The sequence below is a fragment of the Falco naumanni genome, chromosome 4, assembly GCF_017639655.2.
Source record: "Falco naumanni isolate bFalNau1 chromosome 4, bFalNau1.pat, whole genome shotgun sequence".
Classification (NCBI taxonomy): domain Eukaryota; kingdom Metazoa; phylum Chordata; class Aves; order Falconiformes; family Falconidae; genus Falco; species Falco naumanni.
This window is the reverse complement of record NC_054057.1, coordinates 6,868,138-6,891,889: the sequence shown is the minus strand read 5'-3', so window position 1 is coordinate 6,891,889 and position 23,752 is coordinate 6,868,138. Positions and strand designations below refer to the sequence as shown.

Sequence of the window (23,752 nt, the reverse complement as noted above, 5' to 3'; positions counted from 1 at the left end):
TTTCTCCCAAATAACACTGTAGCATTTTCTCCTTATTCTTCCTTATCAAACAGGGAAACATTCACAACTGAGTGTCTCAACCTTTAAACTAGGTATGTGTGATCCTTGAATCAGCAGAAGGGTGGAACACAGCTAATACAGACTAGCCAGATTCTTCCTTATAAATATGCAAACCCTGCCTTCATAAAATGTGCTAAATAAAACCTTTGAAAACATGTGATTTCTTTCCTAAATTTTAAAATGTAAAAATGACTGACTATAAGAAAAAACGTTACAATGAGAGAAAGGGACTCTGGAACCAGTGATGTCTTACTGAAACTACTAGCTGGTTTCCAGTATTTCAGAAACGTGTGTATGAGTATGCTTGTGGAAGTAAACAGAGCCAGGACTTTTGTACTGTTACTCACTTTAGCAGTGGCAGTATTATAAAATATTTAAATAGTACATTTTAGAATATGGCTTCCACTATAAATTAGATTTCAATATTTTCAATCTTTCAAACAAAGATTACATCATCATAAAAGAAGAGTGTGCAGATCTTGCAATAAACTTTGTTAAGAGTTTTTAATGTGTAAGAAAAGGTAACATTAAGAAACTTGTAATATACAGTGTAATAGCTTTATCCTTGCTCTTGCTGACAGATACCTTAATGAGGTCTTCAGCATGAACCAGTGTAATCACTTTTTTAAACCACACTGAATTTCTATTAACTATTAAAGTAATACTAGACATATACTTATCTCATCAAGAACCTGGGCTTGACATTATGCTCAAATTACTAAACATAAGAAAAAATTAATCAGAGGAAAAGAATATCCAGAAGAATGTGACAGCTCATCTGTAAGTTAACCAGAGGCAGGTTCTGAGCACAGAGAAGCAAATGGTTCAGGGTTTTGGTATGTACAGAGCTATCTGAAACCCCCTCCTTAAAGGAATGAATAAGAGCTGTGTACTCAAACATGGGATCTTCTGACAGCTACAGATGCAACAAAAATACTGAAAGAAATGAGTGACCAAAGCTATATCGGAAAAAGCAGGAAGATGCTGGGATACCCAACGGAACTCGAAAGGTGATGTTAACAAATACAGCCACACAGATGCTAAATACATTTGACCCTCTCATAGCTCTGTACAACATGGGGGAGGGGGTTTTCCTGAGAACAAGCTACACCTGAGCATGGCAGCTCTGTTTAAACCACATGGCTCACCTGGTTACTGTTCTCCAACAGGAGCCATAAACAGATACCCAGGCAACAGTAAGAACAAAGCAAGCACATGAGAGTTCCCACCAATAGCCTCCCAATCGTTAGCTACTTGTCAGCCCAAGGGATTGCCCGAGTCCCTGGAGCCTACCTAAACTGCAGTAATACCCAAGGGATCTCTCGTTGAAGTGAAGCCCAGTCTCCTCTTGCATACGCTTCTTGCAGTCACAACACCCTCTGGCAAGGAGTTTCAGTATCTGTCTGTCTCTCATGTGTAGAACCACCTCCCTCTGTTTTTTTTAAACAATATCAATTTGATGCCCAACTGACAGCAGTCCACCTGTCCCGGATTCATTTTGCAGACTATTGCTTGTGTGAATACGGGAATGTTAATGGATTTTTACTCTCTCCATATCGTGTTAGGTGATTTATGCCTGGGAACCTACTAAAATAGGAGAAGCCAAAACAACATTTCCAGATTACGGATCAAAATACCATAAAACAGATCTTTAGACATGCGTAAATTACAATGAAGCCATTTGGGAAATCACTCAAATCACTTCTACAAATCACTACCACCATTTTGTAAAATCCCAATTCTGAGTACTGCTCTTGCCATGAGATTTCAAATCAACTTCACATGGTCTCTCCTCAAGCCCACATTAGACCTTCCACCCTTCCCCACTGAGGAATGGACAGTCTATTTGGACACTGTTTACTAACAGCAAATCCTGGGGATATGTGCACATAATTGAAGCTTTTTTTTTTTTTTTCTCAAGGTGATGAAACAGTTCAAGCTATTTTAATTCTAGAATTGCTTAAGAGATACCCAGTGTCTTGAAATAACACCTCCTGTTCAAGAACTGAGGTTTGAGCAATGGTCAGGTAAAAAAAGAGGTACTAGAACTATCAGTCTTGACAAATATGTTATTTGTGAAGGACAAAAAACAATACTTGCCCAAATAATGCAGTCAAAGACTTCTTCAGAAAGAAAAACTGAGATGTGAGGAGAGAATTCTTCAAAACTTGAAATAAGCTGAAGCTTGGTGCAGGTCTGAACAGTTTTCGACATGTGATCACATACATAACAAAGCAGATCTAAAAGCCTGGCCTTCATGTTTGGCAACCTTTAAGCATTTCCTTAAACATTTACCTTCCTTTATGATAAGCACTGCAGCAAATCTGATGCTTTTAAAGAACATCATCAGAAATGCATTTAGGGAATGTAAAAGGTACTTTGTTTATATGGAAATAACTGGAAAATGCCTGATTGGACAGTAACTTTCCTACATTTCATTGGCAGCTTTATATTTGGCACAAAATAATTACAGTCCTCTCTACCTATAGGACTGTATATCAAGGACAAGTACTGTAAGTTCATTGCTCTGACATGCAATCATCAGAAAAACTGAACAGCAGTCTGTGGTCAGGCTTATGAAGGCCATAAAACGGCAAGCTGCAACTCCTGTGGCAAGCACAACAAAGGGAAGTGTTTTATTTTATAAGCTAATGGAGAAGACTTAGAAAAAAGCATAAGGACATTTTGGGTTTTTTAATTAAATACTTTAAAAAGTTTCTGCCTGTGAAATCAACAAGTATGTTTTATATTGACAGCACTATGTACTCCTAACTGACGGCAGCAGTGAAACAGTGTTACAGTCCAAGAATGATACTGAAAACTTCAAACACAACAGTCTGCTCCCATCAGAAATAGATTTCAGAAAGAAGATTATCAAAAAGAAGCACCTCTAGTTTAAATACAATTACTTTAGAAAGGGACTAAGTATACTGATGGACTATTAAAAGGAAAAAAACATCAGCACTAACATAATGAAACATACTTAAGAAAATGGCTAGCAGATGTTGCAAAGTTAGAAAAATACATGGTTTTTTTTCTCTGTTCTTTGTGAAATCTAACTAGATCCAAATTTTCTGAAACACATGTGTATCTTATCTGGAAAACGTAGCAGGTATCCATTGAGTTGTAAATACCAAACTTAAACACCTTTAGAAACACAGACATATGAACATGTTTCTCCTAAAGAAAACCCCCCCTCTTTAGAGTGCCTTTCCCCCCCCTCACGATGGGAAAGAAACCCCCATCACATTACTAAAGAATTGCATAAAAAATTGGAACATTACAAAATGTTATACAGATTACTTGCCTTTTGAAATTTTTGTATTTTTGAAAGCACTTTTAAAAACATTAAAGTTTAAAACAAAAAAGTTAAAATTAAACCAGAATGTCTGTAACCTAGAACTTACCAAGTGTGATATTTTTAACTGCATATTCAAAAATACGCTTCTAAGTAATAAGAGCCATCATGGAGTGATTCATAGCTTCATGCAAAAACATCCCACAATATAAATCTTGTTAACCTTTTGAAAATCCCCAAAAGCTCATTACAAAGCTGCTGAATCCTGGCGTAACAAAACCTTATATTAAAGTATTTACTGTCCTTCTAAAGTGTCCAGTACTTAGAAGAAATAATACACTTGAGTCAGTTGGATTTTATCATGGTCTGGCAGACAAGAAGTGGCAGACAGTGGTGTATGTCAAATTAAATTATCCTAGGAAAATCATTATAGAAATTCAGGAGAAATAATTTCTCAACGGATGCTACACAACAAACTATTTTCCAATTGAATTAATGGCAAGTTTACAGGGTAATGAGTGTTACAGTGAAAAAGACTAATGAAGAAAAGGTGGTACCTTTCCTATCCTATTACTTTTCTCAGTTCTTGTAAAGTACATGCAACACCCTTGGAGACACTGGGTTTCAAATGGATTTGTTGCACAAAGAAGGATTAATTTTATTCTCCAAAGGAGTGACCTGTTACAAGAAATGCTGCATATTAAATGCTACTTACTGAAAATATGCATTTATGACATTTAAATTATATTCCCTAATGTAAGCACTTAATTTTATTATAATTCCTACCTTTATCTAACTTTACAGTCATTACCAAATAGAACCGTAGAAGCACAAAGTCTGAGTCAATTGTGAAACTCCAAGTTAAAGCAGAGTAAAATCCTGCCCTTCCTGAATTCAGTGAAAGAGCTGCTGCAGAGTTCACTGACACCGTTATTACATTATTTACATTCAGTCTTCATCTGCCACAAAGGTGAAATTAATAAGATTTACTGTACTTGACAAATACTACTTTCTGGTTTTTAGAACCCATTCGTGAATTCCTTCTTCAGTTCTCACTCTGGTAAATGAAGTAAGATAAAGGTCTTTCTCAGGGCTTCTCCTGAATTTTGGGAGAAAATGTACAGAAAGAAGAATTCAGTTGATAGATTATTGCCAGTGAATAGTGGTGCTAAAGCCAGAAGCCTCACTACAGTTTTTAAACAGCCAGAAATATTTAATGAACTATGTTAGATACTTACTTATTTGAAAGTACTATCTCTTCTCAATGAGAAAATAATACTTTCCAACTTCTTAATTTTTCTATTTTACTGTAAATGTATGGCAAAACTTGTAGTTATTGCTGAGATGGTACTAATTTTTTAAATGCTTATGATTTTTTTCCCCGGTATTACTCTGTGGACAGTTAATTGCTGGTGTCAACTGTAAAACTGCTGCTGAACGATGGGGGGAATGGCCAATCAGTCATTTTGCACTTACTTCTACTTAAAACAACCCCCAAATGTATTTTACTTACATTTCCTAAATGCATTTTTAATGTTGTTCTTAAAAAGCATCAGATCTGCTGCAGCATTTATCATAAAAGACGAGTGTTTAAAAAAAATAAGGTTTCAAAACAGGAAAGGTAAACTTTCAGATTTGCTTTGTTACATTTATGTGTGTGATCACTCATCTGAAAACTATTTATTTTAGCGATGTACTAAGCTTCAGTTATGAGCACAGAATGCATATACTCAGTACTCAACTGCAAGAGGTATGTCCAGCTTTCTCTGTCCAGAAGTATCCTTTTCTCTCAGTGTTTGGTTATCATCCGAGTTACATGTACATAAAACTGGTTAAGCAAGTTGTGACACTTAGAACTGGTAAAGTTGCAAAAGTACACTGACAAACACACTGTTTACAAAACCTGTAGGTCCAGCTTTTCACATGTCAGCTTCTAAAGTCATCAAGTACCCAATATTAGGTGTTCATTAACTCCACTTGTATTGCTGTGTGAACTCTATTTTGACTGCATTCTAAGAAAAAGGAAGTGTAGTTTGGACCTCATTAACTCAACATTTGTCTTTCAGTTTATCTTTTTGCATGCAAAGATTGTACCTGGTGCATTCCTTTTGCTTTTTATTTTTCATTTTATTTGCTTTTAAGCAAGGGCTTCTACACTTCTGAAATCCTTCCATGTTACCCACAACTTTGAAGTTCCCAAAAGAATTTTGGAAAACTTGAATTCTCTATTAAGAGTGTAAGCACATACAATTACAGCACAACTGCCACACCAGTACTTGTTTTTAAAGCTGAGATGTCAAAATATTCAAAATATTTTTCCTATGGCAGTTGCAAAATGTAGGCCAAATTCTACAGTCTTCTGTCAGAAAAGTTCCTCTAGACGCACAAACTGGAGGCTTTTGGGCAGTACCTAGAGGAGGAAAATTCTTCCTGCAGCAAAAATGTAACATTTGGGCAGAGAAATTATCAAAAAATCAGAATACTACAGCCTATTATTTTAGGCAACTGGTTTGGTTTTGGATTAGATTCTGCTCTCATATTCCAATGACTCAGTAACAGAATCTAACCTTTCATTTCCATTCATTAAGAAAGGAGTCCTGTCTGGCTCTGGATTGTGGCATTTATGCCATTTTTATAGAGTTTGAAAGATTTTTATTTCATCCATGCTTCTTTTCACATTCACACTCATGTAGGGAATTTCATTCCAATAATGAGAAACAGAAAATATGAACTGCTCATAATGAGAAGTGCTGGGCATCTACAGCTGTACCAACAGTCGTCTTCTGCACTGAACCTTTTTTTTCATCTGGCAATTATTTTCTTTGCACACACTTGTTCTGCCCATTTGTTTGAAAAAAAAAAATAATGCAGAAAATGTAGGTCCTCCCAATTAGGCTTTGTGTTTCACCAAGCTTAGCAGAGCTTCCCTGCCAAAGGGAAGTCCAGGGAGACAGGTCTGGTTAGATTGCTAAAGGGAATCCTCCTTAAAACTCTCCTCCATAGGAAGCTACACTCCGAACAGGTAAGGTGGGGATAAAGTGCCTGTACTGCATTTCCTTCCCCATCTCTTGCCATCACATAGCACAAGCTACTAATTGCTCCCTCCAAAACCACAGCAAAATCAAGCCCTGTAGCAAAAGGTCAAAGAACGAAATTTAACATGAGACAGAAGAGAGCACAGCAGAGAGCTGGAGGGACTGAGTTACATGTCAATGCTCTGAATTCTTCCAAACCAGGTATTTGCTAAATGAAATTAGAATGCCTGCAGAACAATGCAAAAACACTCTAGTGGCCCTGCCAGTGCAGCCTAAGGCTACTAACTCCTTCCCAACCCTCATGCGGCAGTGATGCTAATTCAGAGCCCAACACACCAACCAAGGGTCAGGTATTTCACCTCATTCCATGAAAATCCTCAGTGCCCTCTGCCTCCATCTTACATTCACCTTGTGCCTAACCTCAGCTTCAATGGACAGCAAAGAAACCATAACAACAGAAGTCAGGTGACAGATCTTTACCTATTATCAAATAATACATTTTACTCTGAAAGCATGCATTTAAATTATACTCCGTTTCTCCCCATGAGTTTTACTTTCTACCTCATATCTAGGACCCTAAACTTAAAAGACCAGCTTTGCTGGTGAATGCAACTGTTACCCCTTGCTGGCCAATACAAAAGGATGGGAGCCTTGCAGGGAAAAAGGAAAGGATATTTGATCTGCCCAGTCAGTAAAAATAAACTATCCCTTGAGCATAACACCAGGAATCAGTCTTGTTTGTCACAATTTTCCCTATATAGCACACGCTGTATTTTACAAACAGGCTTTTAAAGTCCCATTTATGGCATTTGGCTCTTGAAATATACATTGACAAACAGTATCAGCAGAATATTTTCTTTTCTTAAGCAATTTGATGAATACTAAAAAAAATTCTGGAAGTCTGAAATTTTCTGGCTTTCTAATAAGTACATCTTTTTAGACACTTTGTTCTGGGATTAGAATATATAGGGGGTTTGACACAGTTTATGTACAGCCTTCAAATGCTTTGCAGCTGGCAGCGTTAAGGTGGTTAAGCAGACTTAAAATGGTTAATGGTCGTTTCAACTCTGTGTCTTCAGCCCACCTGCAGACCTAGTCAATTATTATGTCTGAAGAGTATTTGGTAATCTATGTAAAATGAGTTTGACTGTCTCACTTTGAACTTCAGGGGATATGTCCACGTTACAAAATAACTTAGGCCAAGGTACTCAGCAGAAACTGTCACTGTACTGCCAGTTTCAGCCAAAAAGCTGAAGTTGGAATGTGCGTTAGAAACAAAACACAACTTTGTTTCTGAAGGAAAACCAAGAAGAGTTTCAGCAGAAAAATGTTGGGAAGATTACTATGTGCCTCACATCTCCATGCTCTGGGTAGAGGAAAAATTTAAATTCCCAGCACCAATGCATTCAGAATTTGTTAGAGCAGTATTTTGCAGTAAACATTTAATAATAATAACTCCAGCAAAGCAAGAAATACTGCATAGATGCTTTTACAAAATACAATTACCTGACATACTGCTGGGAGTTATGGATATGTAATCATTCTCGTTCTTCTTTTGTCACCGATGTCACCTGCCAAAAAAAAAAAAAGGAAAAAAAAATCTCATGTAATACATCCATAAATGCAAACCTGCAGAATACTATTAACATTTAAACAGGATGGAACATTTTGGATCTTGAATACCATGGTCCACATTTGATGGCTTAACAAATTAAATTCAATGCACCTTGCTTAACTGCATGAGGCAATAAGTGCAAGTCAGGTCCAAAACCTGGTGGACTGGAAGAGCTGTGGGTAACAGGGATTTGGAAGTAAGGTCAAAAAGCTGGTGGCTACTGACATAGAAAAGAAATGCTTCTGCCCACTTCATGGAACATTTTGCCTCACTTTTTTTGCAGAAGTTCCTTTAGGTCCAATGAGTAACTTTAGGAGCTGATTTTTTTATTTTAGAGTTTCTAATGATATACTCCCATTGGTATATCAGTAAGAATAGAGGACTCAAAGAAATTAGAAATTCGCTGTCTACAGGTACACTGATTCTTCCTCAATCATTTGAAAACCTGAAGTCTATCAACTTCTACAAGTTTTGAGATGTAAATAGTAATTTTACTCATTTGGCAGAAAAGTAATTCATATGTGCTTATTACTTCTGAACAATGGCATCTTTGATTTTATTAAGGAGATAATTGCAGCTGTAAGGAACTGTATTTGGCATCCTGAAGTCATGGTATTAATTTAGATTGCCTCCGCCATTCATATGTCCATACATACACACTCCTTTTCTGTCTGGCAGCAAATCTGAAGGCCTGCACATTAATTTTGTGTCAGGACAGAAAGTCACCGATACCAGTCACGGCATCGTACTTCCCTGCAGTATCCGTACTCATACTAGCCATGTTTTTCAAACAGAGGCATCGCAGGCAGCACTCCCTCCTTCAGCCACCCCAGCCCACAACACCGTGTGCCGCTGGATGATCCCAGCTCGCTCCCTGGTTTAAGCGCCAACAATCCAATCCGAGTGGAGACAATCCTAAAGGCATTACTCCAGAATAGAGACAAGATCTCATTAGAATTTTTAAATAAGAAATCCCGGGCCTACAACTGACCCCACTAATGCCAGTGGAAAACTAGCCTGGGATCAGTCCCGCTCGCTTGATTGTCAGGAAACGCGTATCCTCTAACGGCTGCACGCAAGTGACATTGCACAGGGGAAGCAGAACCTCTCTTCGATCGCCCTGATCGACACTTTACGTTAAGAAACTGTCCTTTGGTACACGTTAACGACCTTTTGATCTTTATCTCTCGCCATCCATGCAGCACCACAGCCCTGTCAGTATTTCCCCTCACACGGGGAGCGCTTCCCTTCCTTGCCCTTGAAGTAAACACCCTCCACGAACAGCAGGCTGAAAGGACATCTGCTCTGTTTAGTCACAGACTACAACGCTAGAATGAGAAAGCAGGTGAACTGCAGCAATCGCATGTACCGTGTAATTAATGCATCTGGGACGCTGCCTCGCAGTTCCACCTCAGCCCATCAGCCCCCGCCCCCCGCCCGGGCCGAAGGCTGCCGGCAGCTCGGCCCCTCCGCAGGCTCCACAAGATGGCGGCCGGGTGCCCCGCCGCGCCCTGCGGCCCCCGCACCGCCCCGGCCCCTCGCCCCAGGTGCCCCTCGGCGTCCCGCTACTCCAGATGGGGCGGGAGCCAGGGCCTTCCCCCATCCCAGGGGCCGCAGCGAAGAACCGCAGCGGAGTACCGCAGCCAGCCCTCCCGGAGCGGCCCGCGGGCGCGGTGCTGCCCCGCTGCGCGGCTTTTCTCACGCACGGCCCCCGGCCCCGGCCGGCCCCGCCGCCGCGCAGTGCGGTGCGATGCGGTGCGGTGGCGCCCCCTGGCGGCGGCGCGGGAGCAGCCCGGAGGGGTGCGGGGGAGCCCGCAGCGGCGGGGCACCGCAGCGCTGCGGCGGGCGCTTCCCACCCAAACCCCGACCTTCTCAATTAACAGCTCTATTATCTCCTCCGTAATGTGCTCCCTGTCTTTTTCATCGCTTTATGCCTCATTACATTAGCCGGGCATATCTGGGAAATCTTCAAACTAAATTAATTGCTCCTCCAAGATTCAAATTGCTTCAGGATTCAACAAAATAACACCAACACTCCACAAAGAAAAACAACACCCACAAACAAACAAAGAAAGCAAACCCAAGAGAAAAAAAAAGGCGGGTCGGGGGGGGGGGGGGGGGGGGGAGGGAACCTCAACCCATAATGTTGACTGTATTTGTAAAGCAAGCGCATGGTAAAACCTACCAAAAGTTTTACAGCAGGGACTGGTAAAATATCCTCCAGCACACATGTTACAACGTATTTTTATCTCTTTGTCTTTTCTCCCAAGGAAACCACCCGAGACTGCCTGGGCTTTTCTCAGAAAAGACAGTATCTCCTTAAACTCTTCAGGGAAAAGCAAATACTCCGCTTGGTATTTGCCATGTACAAACAACACGACCAGAGGCAACAACACAAGATCTTTCTTTTGCTGCTGACATCTTGTGGAACTTCAAAATCCTTCACAGTCTGTCAATCAGAAGATTAAAGAGGATACAAATTTAGATCGGGCCTCCCAATTAGAATCAGACTCTGACACACATACACACACACACACACACATACACACACACACCCCCCATGTCATGGGACCCCGTGAACCTCAACAATGAGCCATTTCCCAGAATTTCATTGTGGTTTGGTGACTCAGTGACACACAAGTGCCTTTGCAGTAAACAATTGAGCATTTTAAATAAAAATGCTGCTCATCCTGTAAATAATTAGTTACTAACCCTAAAATTACTGGTTTTGCACTGATCTATTAAAAAAAGGGGTGGGGGGAGGAGAAATACAAAGTTATTCAATGAATTATGTATAAAAAAAATATTCTAGCTATCCTGGGAGTTTTGCCATTTTCCCTGATGAGAGCAGGACTTGGCACGAAGGCAGCTGTCACTTGTGTAAAAAAACTAATTATGAAATGACTGCAGGAAAAGATAGTCTTTTGTTTAAAGGATTACACTAATGTATCTGGCTTTGGCACAGTCCTCCTGTGTCCCACAGTTTAAAATGGAGAGAGTACATCCTCTTCTCCTCGCACCCTCCCAGACATTAAGTTTCTCGGAGCAGGTCTTGGTGGTGCTGTGAATGCACAGCATCCCACCTACCTAGCACCTCCACCAGGCAGATTTAGCAACCGCCAAAAGAACCACACTAAACGAGCTCATTTGTAACACCTGCTTTGTACCTGACGGTGATTTTAATAATCTTAAATATTTTCTAAGAGGATGGCCTTTATCCCGCACTTTATATGCCAGAAGTAATTTTCTGCTTTTTCCTTCTAAGGAATGATGCGCATGGACAGAAACACTGTGGAGGTACAGAACTATTTAACTGTTCTGGCACTCAAATCCTTGACCATCTTCTGAAAGCCCAGCACGGTTGCTACCTTAAATGAGCAAGCAGAGTAACTAGTGTCTACATTAATTACAGCAAATTTCTCTTGAAGGCACAGATGTGGAAGATGTTGGAGGAAATCAGGTTCTTCTTCAGAGTCTACAACGTGAACAGGCACAAATGGGAAGAGCGCGGGTGAGTCACAGGCGAGGCTCCACCACATCAGGCCAATAATGTCTGGGAGTCTTCATGGACATTGCAGAGTAAGTTTCTTTCTTGCCAGAAGTGACACAATTTTTATGGGTAAGCTTTGCTAACATCACAGGGAGCAGGCTTCATTAGATTATTTTTTGTGTGTCAAGCACTCTTTGCCCACAAAGCTACCCAAGGTCTCATGGCTGTGAGTCACAAGCCCTGAGCGCACAGCACTAACTTCAGAGGTTGCTATCTCACATCCTACATGACCTCCCCACAAGAGAGCCGAGGCCGCAGGGCAGGTAGTGTGATCTTTCTCCATCACCGGAGTTCAATCCTACTTTCTTTTCTTGCTTTTCTTTAACAAGGTAGTGCTCACATTTGTATCAGATACCTCAAATAAAAGTAGCAAAATGTTGATTCCATTCTGATACCAAGTTACATTTCAGATCTACAGCCCTGCATCAGGAAAAGAATATCCCTATTTTGCCCCAAATAAAAAAAAAAAAAAAATACATCTTTGGGATCTTCATCTCCTCTGGCCTGAAAAGGTGCTATTTGGAATTAATTCTCGGGCTTTGGTCTCCAATCTAGAAATGCTGTCAAGCTGTACCACCAATTAGTGCAAAACTTCTTCTCCCATAATGAAAGGCAATTAACCAACTAACATTAATGAGTGTGGTTAAGCATTCTCCCACTCTCACCAAGCGCCTCCTCCTCCATACAAACGCACTGGATGACCGATGGCTATATAAAGGGTTGCGCTGCTCTGGGGGTGAGGATGTTTCTGACCTTACCCTGTTGCTGCAGGTTTAATGGCAGCTGCCAGTCTGCCCCAGGCAGGGGGGCACAGCAATTTGCCATTTGAATCCCGGTCCCTGCCCGCAGGGTGAACTGCAGGCTGCCCAGCAAGCCCCGGCACAGCTTGGGGGAACCAGCGCTGCTGCTTCCCACCTCTTCTGAAGGCAGCAACAGGCGGGGAAGGGGATTTTGCACCTTTCAGAAGCACTGATGAGCCGCCCAGCTCCTTGCCCCTCACCAGCCTGTCCCTTGACATCCCCTTTCAAAAGCCAGAGGGAGGGCTACGGGAGACCCGGATCTTCCACCCGAGTCCCTCCTGTAACCCCACCTGAAGGACCCGATGTCTGGCTTATCCCCGGCACTCTTACACAACACTTACACAACGCTCGCCCTTCCTGGCTCGCTGGGAGCTGGGTTGCCTCCAGGGAGAGGAGCCTTGTGCCCAGAGGAGGGGAGGGAGGGCTGCTGGCAGACCCCGGGGGTGGGTAGGAGCGGGCCCAGGTCCTGGGATGCAGCGAGGAGCAGGCGAGGGTGAGGAGCAGGATAGCAGAGCACACAGGGTTTGTAACGGGGCACAGGGCAGAGCTCCAGCAGTCAGACCCAGTGCCCCAGGACATCAGCCCCTCACACTCTGCCCTGGCACAAGTTATGGCACTTTTGTTTTTTCTTGGGGGCTGTTTTGGCTTGGGAGTGATGAATTACGGGATGTGTCATCTAAACATTTTCTGCAAACTCCCTCCCATGAAAGTTGCTCCCGCTTTTAACTTCATCTTTAGTGAAAAATCAAAGAAGCAACTCCACATGAGGAAAAATGACAAGGTAGCCTTTAGGCTGTATTGATGCCTAACTGAACTTTCAGATTTGTTTCAATATTTAACATTTCAATATTTAATAGCAAGGCAAAATTAGCGCTTTAGAGCAGAGTTATACAGAAGATTCTGAATTAATACATACTCAGTGAAAAATGTACTAGACTATGCCTTATGGTACATGGTACCTATATAATGAACAAGCAGTATTCTCTCCCTTGTAAAACACACTGAACAACTGTGCCTTGTATGAGAAATGACAACCTATCTAGTTTTCTAGACATGCTTAACAAAAAGCCCCCATGAGAACTCCCTTGTAGGCACAAGCTCAGAAGTGGACTTCGACTCATGCTTTTTATTACTAGTCTAGTTCAACTCACAAGGACACAAAAACATGCAGTAAGGCATAAAATCAAAACCACGGTGCACTATCTGTATAAACACTTGCAATCTATCTTGAAACACTCGATCAAAAAGGCAAGGAGCTACTAAGCTTTCTAACATGAATATCCAGTAGTTCTGTGTAACCTTATTCTTTCCTCCTCACACAGACTCAATGTGCTCTTTAGAACAGAGTACTGGGTTTACCTTTTAGGCTCAGAATTTCCTATTTAAACTTGCTTCTTAAATGCTCTAAAAATGGCTGAGCACTAACAAGTCAAGATTATGGATGCTCTGCGTCAGACAGACCATAATATGGTATGTCCTTGTCTCTGTGCAGGCATCAGTAGCTTTTTTACAGCATGAAAGCCAGAAAATGATTATATGCAGACAATAAGCCTGATAAATAATAACGGTAACCTCACTGCTTTACAGGGTTTTTTGAAAGCTTTTGTGTTTCAATAACCAGAACTGCAGGATGAGCAAAGTTAATTTAGATGGACGAAGTCATTCCTCCTATAGTCCCCCACTGGTGGGACTTCAGTTCTGGCATACGGCTTGCAGGACAGGCTGAATGATAAAGCTGTTGTTTTGAATGTATCTAGAAAAAATAGACAGAGGACCACAAAATTAAATAATGCAAAATAAAAGCAAGATAAAAGTTGGTTTTATGAATTCATCAAAACATAATGTCTTACTGTATTTGGGTAAATATATCTGTTTATAAGCTAATGGAAAACATAATAATCTATTTTGACATAGCCAAAAAGAGTGTCAGCATTTCTGTCCATTTCCCAGCAGCTTGGACACACTAGAAAGGTAGTCTCATCGGTATCATCGAAAGTGCACGGGGGAAGACTGCAACATTACCTTTAAAACACCTAAGCATCAAGCAGAAAACTGAGTACTAACAGTTCTCTAGTCCTGGACTTACAGAAATGAGTAATGTTATCTCACTTACAGAGTATCTCAAATCAGTTATTATCACGGTGCGGAGCTGTCAACTGGCCCTAAGATGTAAGGGCTCTAAGAAGTCTTCTTATATTTGGATTAAAACTCGGTCAGCATCGTGGACCGTAGCCTTCTCTTTGCTTTACTTCATCCCCTTGCAGAAACATCAGCTCCCTAGCACTTTGCTTTGGCCTACTACATGTGTACACAGGAGGGCATGAGAGGAGCACAGAATTGGAAGCAGCCTTGTTTAGCAACTATTTTGATAACCAGTGCTTTATTCCCTGTGGGGGACTTTGTTAACATGAAGTGGTACAGCGCAAGCTAGCCAGATCTGCCGAAGAGTAGCTGATCTGTGTAAGTTATGTCTATACTGTTACAGATTTAGACCTTAGTTCAGAAAGACCTCTACCTACTTGCATAAATATCCAGCTGAACAAGCATCCCGGAGGGCCAAGCACGCTAGAAAAGCAAAAGGGATAATATATAAGACCTCATATTTAAGTGTTTATTCCTGTGTTTTTTGTGTGTTCATGGCTTACGTGTTCATCCTCCAGCGTATGGGAGTTCCATTCACACAACTGTTTAGACATAAAACTTTTCTTCTTTGTTTTGTTCTGTCAACTCATGAAACATTAGCTTTCCCTGAGATTTCAACCAGGGACAGTTTTATCTTCAATGCTAATTTCTCTTATTACTCACTGCGAAGCGTGTATTAGACGAAGGCTGTCTTGAATTACCCAGTAAATCCCTACAACTGACTAACAGCAGATAATCCCAAAGATACTAAATTTCAAAGACTTTCATTGAAACTGGTGATTTTCCACCCTCATGATGAAATGGATTAAGAAAAAAAGAATGTTTTCTAAATGTCAGGAGGGGAGATACCAGGATGAATCTTGTTAACAGAAATGCATTTTGTCCATGCATCTTATATACGCTGTGTCTAAAAAATCAGTGAAGCAGAAGTGAGTATGTTCTAAACTACAAATGTCACTCTGAATAGGGGTAAGTACTACCCTACAGATTGGTACTGGCATTTGTTTGAGCTATTCTTAGGGATTCAGATATGAACAGCAGAATTAATGCAGCTTTAGGCTTTCTGCTTTTCTTAACCAGACATTCAAAGAGCCACCACTTAGTTTAAAAAATAATTCTAAATACTGAAAACTCATCATCTGTATTGTGGGCCTTGAATTACACTGTGCAAATATATAGAACTTTGCAGAGACCCTTGGAAAAGAGAACAAGAGATGCTGTTACAGTTATGGATTTAGCCTCATGGGTTTTGCAACTTGACGAGTTTTCCAAACCTGAATCTGTACGTCCTAAAAACTGATAGCTGAACTGCAAAACCACTGAATTCTGAAATGTTCTACACAGATTCCAGACCTGAAATGTATGGCTTAAATTCAATTGTAAGTGGGGGAAAACTTTGAAGAAGCTTATTTTCAACAACATTAAGGTAACGGAGCAGAACAAGAAGTTAGCTGTTTTCTGAAATCTGTATCCCTAGCCAGCAAAACCTATGGGGGGGGGGGGGGGGTAAAGGCTAGCTAAAAATCTGTGCAGATCCTTTCTGCAAGTCGAACTGGTGGTCCTGGAGCCTTTGCCTGCCACTGCAGAAGCAGCTCAAGGGAAATGCCCATAAGACAGATGCTGACAGCGCGACACACACCGAAAGGGGACAGGGCATTTCTGGATGTGCAGGTTCAGGTCTCATGTCAAGCAGTAAGGCAGATAATATCCCTCGAGGCACGATGAAGGCACCAGAGACACAAAAAAAGTATGAATAATAGAAAAGGATGTACGGACAGTAAAGTTAAATGATTAAGGGGCTGGACTAACATGTATCGGTTGAGAGTTAACTATGGCTTGGTAAAGTGACAGCAAAGTGAGCGCATGAGAACCATGCTCAAAAGAGAGCAAGGGATGTTGGAAGAATGCCACTGTTATGGAAAATTTGGTTAAATTATGCTAACGGTTGCTGGTGGATATGTGATTAGGTTAGAGGGCAGCTATATTTAAAAAGGAGAATTCCTGCCTGGTTTTAATTGATATTTTGAAATGGAGAAGCCCATATTGATATTTCTGAGGTTTACCCAAAAGCTTATTTTTCAAAAGAAAAAATTCAATTACTTCACTAACAATCAGGCTCAAGTTAGAAAAAGCTTTCTGCAAACATCCCCTCTGAAATTTCAAAATATAAACCACATGTTTTGTAGATACATAAATATATTTGTAATTATTATCAATAAATAAAGGGTTTCAAGTTACCTGGCAATAAGCTGGTGGTTATAAAATACGACTATTAAAACTATCTAAACGCCCATTTGCTTATGGTTTTGGGCAGACAGGAGTCATGGAGAGAAGGAATAATACCTGTGAAAATGAAGCAGAAGCTCTTACCTTGCTTATTTTAACAGAAGATTGCTTGCACCCTCTGCAATGGCTCTGTATATATGATCAGAACCGCATGAAGTTAACTAGAATTCAGCTGAGGATTTTCACAGCTCAGAAGTTACCCTATTAAAAGTCCTATTCTTTTTTATCCCCATTTTTTGGAGAACAAACACATTATGGTGTATTCCCAACAAAAAACTTCACTCATTTATTCTTTAAGGCAGCAGAGTTTCCTCAGAGGTGTGCTCTAACCTCTCTCGCTCCCTGCACCTTTTTTCCTGCCCTCACTGGGGCTTCATTGTGGAGAGTGGAGAGGACAACCACTTCTTTTCAGAAGAGGCATATATCCTAATATTAAATACAAACATTATAGATGCCAACCTAATTTTGAGCGCAGACTAGAAACAAATCACATAGCCTCAGTGTCAACAATGGCCTTTCAGTATGTCCGATAAAACAGCGATTTCTTCTTTTTTTTTTCTGAACCTCTCGTCTGCTGCTTCATTTACAGCTAACAATAATAGTCAGGCCCCAAAATAAAGAAAAAGTTTAATCGCTGATGATTTCGCTATCTCTCTTAAGCAAACAACAGAAGTCCACAACCTTTTAACCTTTTCCATCCTATTTGCTAATTACTTATTTTGTAATTAATCCATTATGTATCTGTCATTGCGTTTTAAATTAAATCACTTTAATTGCTAGTAAGTAGGGTTTATTTAGTTCCTGGTATGGTTGTACGGGGTCATGAGTGGGGAGCTGTTGAACCACTCTGAGTTACAGGTGGCTCTGCAAAACTGCTTTAGTTGCTGAAGATAAAGAAGAGTTAAGCTGCTTTCCTTAGGTGATTTTGTTTTAATGTCTAATGGATTAAAGTTTACTGCAAACGTGGGAGGGCATTTTTTGTTTCTTGCATATAACCAGACTGGGCATTATTTTGTTTTTTGAAATCATTTTTAATAAAGAAATACTTACGCTGATAGTTCTAGAAAATACCTATCACCACAATGCTTACTTTGCTGCATAGCAGAGCTCCATGAAATGCAACGCTTTATATTAAAAGCTTCAAATAAAGGGAATAGAGAAGATCTTACACATGGGGAACAGGGAGTTTTACGCATGGGGACGACAGAGAGCACACTTTAATACCTTCATATAAAACACCATAAAAACTGAGGATGGACATAAAAGATTTTTTTTTCTCTTGTAGTACATTCCCCTTCTACCCCTTGCATGACCTGACTCGCTTCACTGACCCTGCAGAAAGTACCCACTTCTTTGCTGGTTCATTTTGTGCTGGGTTTGAGCCCTGTGAGGTGGTGGGCGAGCACCGCAGCTGGCACAAAGCAGCAGGAGCCCACCCTGCAAGGAGGGAAGGGCAGGGAGACGAGGGTCACCCTGTCTCATAAAATGGCACCCCGGTGGAACACACCAGGGCTTTATGCCTTTTGCAATCAACTAGAGTATTTATGACTCTGTGCACTGAACTTACTTTTTAATCGTTAAAATGATTTCTGAAGGTTTTTGAAACACCTTTGAAGATTATAAGTCTTGAACTGGGGGGAAACTCCACCCCCAAAAATAACACAATCCATTACAACTTTTTTTTTTTGTATTTGGATCCTTATACACTGAAGAAAGGCACTAAAAAGTGCTTGCTGTGTGTTCTAGAGAACAGCAATATCAATTGGTAAGGTCGATTTCCCTTTAGTACTAAATAAAGCCAAGAATCTAGTACTGATGAGAAATGAGAATAAATTTCCAGCAAGAACCCAAGTCCATACCTTTGCTAAATTACCTAAATGTAACTATTGGTCAAATAAATAATAAAGACTACGTATGAAAGCTGGCAGATTTAGCAAGCTGGACTTCCCACATAGACTTTGTTCTGGGAATTCGTTAATAATACTAAAATCCAAGATTAGCCTAGATGTTGAATATTTTCTTCCTTGTTCCCATCAGAAAAAAAAGTCTACAAAATTACACAAGTTTATGGATCACACCTTAATAAGACCTACGCAACCCTTCCAAAAGACATTCTTTCTGTCCAGTGAGGAAGCTGTAATCAACCTTTTCAGCCTGCTCTGTCATCTATGCATTTTACCTTTGGCTACAGGGTACCAAGACACGACTCAACAGCTGGAAGATTCCAGTACAGCATTTTGTTGCTGCCAGATTTCTACCACTGCATTCATCCCGACGCCTTCCTCGCCGATCTCAGTAGCTCCACACCTCCATGGGCAGTGTGCCTGGGGAGCTCACCTTGCCATCCCCCAGTCTTTGTACCCTACTTCAGGAGAGCACCCCACATCTGCACTTGTTTTTCTAGCACTTCCACTGCGAGACAAAGCTTACAGGTGCAGAGGAAGATGAGGGAACTGCAGAACAACACAAAGCAGAATGGAAGACATAGTGGTGGCTTTTAAATTTTTAATGAGGAGCCTTTGGATTGGTCTTCAGGGACAGTACAGCCTGTCAGGCAGAAGCCATCAAAAGCCCAATAAATAGGTAGAGCTGTTGTACAGAGAGGAAGGATGCAATCAGAAAGCTTGCATTTGCTTAGAAAGGAGGGGCAAAGATGCAGCAATGGAACTGAATTAAGACTCAGAAAGATATTCCTAACAGCTGTATTCTGAATGTTCTTTAATATTATATGACCCATCTTTATATGACCCATCTGTGACCGATCTTGAGATGATAAGGCTCTGAGCAGATGTTCTAAAAGCTTAGACTGACAGAGAAAACCAAACCACTGAAAGAAGCAGAGCACTGTGATGGCCTGCGCCTAGGTGCACACAGACAGAGGTTCACGCTGGAGACAACACACAAGCAGCCCAAGCCTCCGGGAGAATGGCAGGGAAAGAACAAGCAGGGGAAATTCAGTTGTAAAGCCCTGTCCTGCACCACCAGCTTCGTTCAAGGTGGGAGCTGGACATCTGCAGCTCTTTCACCTTCCCTGGTTCGCCAGTTGTTGGCTCTGTACCTTCAGATCTTTCCAGTTTCACCACTGCCTGCATTCAACCCCTAACAGAGGTAAAGTATTTGGGACTTAAGGCATGTATTTGTCAAAGCAGTAGCACTGGGGGTCCTAGGAGGGCAGAGGGAAGCTTCTATGGAAGCAGCATCCTCCCGCTGTCCTAAGCAAAACCCTGGTATGAGCAGACCCACTTTCCCCAGACAGTGCACCAAAAATACAAGGGGGAATCTTATCCACCCCTTTTACTAAGTTCTTTAAATTCTCAGTACTATACTGCTTCACGATGGTATATGATCGAGTTAACACCAGGGTGGCATCAGTTTCTTTGCTCTCCTGAGTTAGTGGAACGGTCCGGACTTTTCTTTTAAAACATAATTCTCGCCTCTCTCCCTTCTCCTCCTTTCCAATTTGCCAATTTTCCAGTCTCTCCTTCTGTTCTAGTTTCAAATTTTGTTTGTGTGAATGTCTAACAGGAAAACTGGATGCTGCATTTCATCCCCAAGGATATCAGACCTGGGGGCTCCACTACCAAACGCCAAAGCCATGGCCTTAATGACTCATTCCTTGCCTCCTGCTCCTGTGTATCTGCCGTCTGCAGAACAGATCCTTCAGGGATGCAGCTTGCAAAGAGGGACAACCACCATTCAAAGAAAACTTGAAGACATCCAGCACAGATGACTTCAAAGGTTAGCAGGAAAATACTGGATCTGCCCTGGTATGGAGCCCTAGGGGCAAGACAGTGATAAAATGGGGTGCGCTTCCAGTGGCGCAGCATACTGGATAGATTCAACGAATTGCAGTTTTCTGTTCCAAAGCTCTATGTAAATGCACTGCACTAGTAAGGGACAGAAGATACAAATGTGTGGATTATTCAAGTGAAGTTACCAGATGAGTTCTCTCTGCTTATCTCTGGAAAAATTGCCCTGAAAATGCAGAAAACGAAGAAGCCAAAGAGAGCCAAGGGAGAAGCCACAAGCAAAATGACACCCAAACACGGCAAGATGGAAACCGCTACTTTTCCAGCAGATTTAACTCTGTTTAGCATCATCTCTACTTAACTAACATGCAGTTTGATTTTAGCCAGACACCCAGAGCCAGTTTTTATGCCACTCTCATCAATCAGGAGAAGCAGAAAGGGATGTCATCTCTGCATTGTTGATAATGAGGCTTCCCATGATTTACCTCAGCAGCATCACATGATATTGGAAAGGACAGTGGAAATACACGATCTTAAAAGTGATAGTTCACATACCTCCCATCAGGCTTATCTGGAAACGTGCTAAAAAAGCATCAGAGACGGTCTTTTCCTGTTGCTTTCCATAGTGTCTTGAGCAGTAAAATACTGTCAAAAGTGACACACCGATCTAAATTAAGGATGTAGACATCTTCCCATCCAATGATGGGAAGGAGCTAATCTATCAGAGCAATTTTAGAATTACTAAGTTTCATAAGTATTAATATATGGATCTAATCTACATTCAACGTTACCCAAATTACCTCGTGCTGAAAGAACAAGTTCTGTATCATGAAGAGAAACAAATGAAGCTCACAGAAAAATAATTAAAGCTGGGAGTTGCAGTGGGAATTGGAGTCAGCACTGCCTCATGTTCCGTGTTGAAAATTTATTTTTACGGTAACCCAGCTTCCTCATCCATAAGGTGGAGATGATAATACTTCAGTTACAACAGTATGCCAGTAAGATCTACAGATAAGCCATCAGAACTGCTATTATTAATATTATATATGCTTGGCATGCATTTTTTACTTCAAAAAGTTTTACAGATTGCATTTCAGGTTTACACTTTGGGGATCACATTTTTAGACTTCAAAAAAGTTATTCTCAATTCATTTACTACATTTGGCCATATTCTTTGCCATTGACTTCAATTCTATTTTACAGCTTATTAGTTTTACGGGATTTTGTTCTCTGTATGATGTGGGAACACAGTAGTGCAATGATTCAACAAACACCAGTTTTACCAACCAGCCAGATTTAACAGGCTATTTCTTGTTGTATCCTATAAACACAGTGAGCAGCCAATCTGATATTTAATGATGCAAACCATAAGCAGAGGTAGTGTTTTGTGCCAAGATACAATATGTGGCGATTGCAAAAGCTCATCATGAAATTTCTGTGGAAAAAAAAAATACAGCATGGAGGTTACTGGGCTGTTCTTTTGTGAGATTCAAAACAGTATTTTCACTAAGAAAAGCAGATAGATTAACTAGAAAACCCCTGAAAACATTGACAGAATGAGAGAACACCTCGTATTGTCCAAAAAAAGGTATTTGCAACCAACCTTTTGGTGCTTTTTATGGAAAAACAGGATTCCCAGATTTATTTTCATGTTTTGCCATCCACTGAGAGGCTTCGGTCTGAACAATAAAGCAGTTTGATTATAAGGGAAGCATAAAATGTACTAGCTTCTGAAGAGGGCTTATTTTTCACTATCTGTGAAGTTGCTGAAGAATCTTACATAAGAAGTTATTTATAATGACTTAAAATTAGAATTTTCTTTGAGGTATCCTAACCAAATTACAGAAAAAAAAGATTTGTGAAACAGGATGAGGTATGTTTTAAAACCAGCTGCTTATTTTTAAAAAAAACATCTTTGTAGATCTCTCAAAAGTGAGACTGGTATACTTATTAGGATTTTCTGAACAGGCACAGAAACTACAGCTTTGTAGTCAGGGTACAGCAGACTATAAAGTGCTGTCCTTGCTCACATACCGACAGTAAAATGAAACAAAAAAAGTCTTAAAAATTCAGAATGAAAAAGTAGTTGCCAGTAATGACCTGACTCACAGTTCTTGAGCGCTTGAAGTTGACAGTGCTGGATGATTGGAAATGCTTCAGTAACACAGACATCTCTTCTCTCCTGAACAAACTGACATCACTACAAACCCATGCATCTGCTAAAATTCACAGCCACGCTGGGCTTTATTTGTGAGCTATTGTGGTCAACAGCTATAGCCAAAATACATGTTTCTCTTCCAGTTCTCCTTTTTTTTTATTATTTTTTAAATCATATATCCTTTTACTACATTTTATATGTATTTCATTTTGGTTTTATTCATCCTTACACTTTTTCTGTTGAGTAATGGGCTACGATTCATGAAAACCCTGCACAGCTGTAGAAACAAATATTCTGTTCAATCCTCCAGGACAGATTTAAGATGTCATTGTCAGCTTTAGGCTATCTGTCTGTATTAGTCATCCTGCCAGCATTAAGATAGTAAGAGAAAAGATAAAGGTCTGCTGGAAGGCCCACTGAGGTAGAGGGCATCTTTCTATTGATGTCAGCTATTTTGTACCACGTTCCTCCAGCACGGATTAGGACACAAAGAGCTTCTCATGCCAAATTCTGTTCTTCATGTGCACTCGTTTTTATTGAGCAGGCTCAGTAAAGTTTACTGGGACCATCATTCCTGCAACCCTTACACAACTTTTACCTTACTTTACTTTATGCAGTCTGCCTGGGCAAGGGGCCACACTTTTGTATTTTATGAAGGATAGCCTTTTCCTCTGCCCACCCAAGTTTATTCCTTCACTTTAGCCTCTTATTTACTTCCTTCACCAGGTTCAAAGAGGTCGATCCTTTGTTGGGCATCTACCCTTTGGAAGCAGTAACAGTGGCAACAAGATGGCTTTTTCAAAATTGGGCCAAAAACTTTTGCCCATGGGAATACATCATTTAGGGACATTACCCAGCTCCCCTTTGACACCTCTCCAAATTGGCTCACGCCTGCCGTTTTGACGTGAGCTGCTGCCCTCGGCCACAGGTCACAGGGCTGCTGGCACTGCTCCGATCACTGCTCTCCCGCTCCCATGGCGCTGCCCAAGGTCTGCTTTAAAGCTTCCTGTAGGGTCCGAGATGTTGATCCCAGCCCACCTGTGAAGTCTGGGTGGGAAT

General features: G+C 40.9%; 1 protein-coding gene across 5 annotated transcripts in view; it reads right to left on the bottom strand.

The window, feature by feature from the left end:
• THRB (thyroid hormone receptor beta) overlaps positions 1–23,752 on the bottom strand; it is a 161,173-nt gene that overhangs the window by 43,717 nt on the left and 93,704 nt on the right. For 3 of the 5 annotated variants that reach the window (XM_040589805.1, XM_040589806.1, XM_040589807.1), the window contains one exon: positions 7,900–7,964. In XM_040589805.1, coding sequence (XP_040445739.1) covers positions 7,900–7,906 — 7 coding nt within the window. In that variant the 5' untranslated portion in view covers positions 7,907–7,964. Of the gene's footprint in view, positions 1–7,899; positions 7,965–9,178; positions 9,289–9,377; positions 9,399–23,752 lie in introns of those variants that run through there. The other 2 variants (XM_040589810.1, XM_040589809.1) reach the window with 2 other exon arrangements.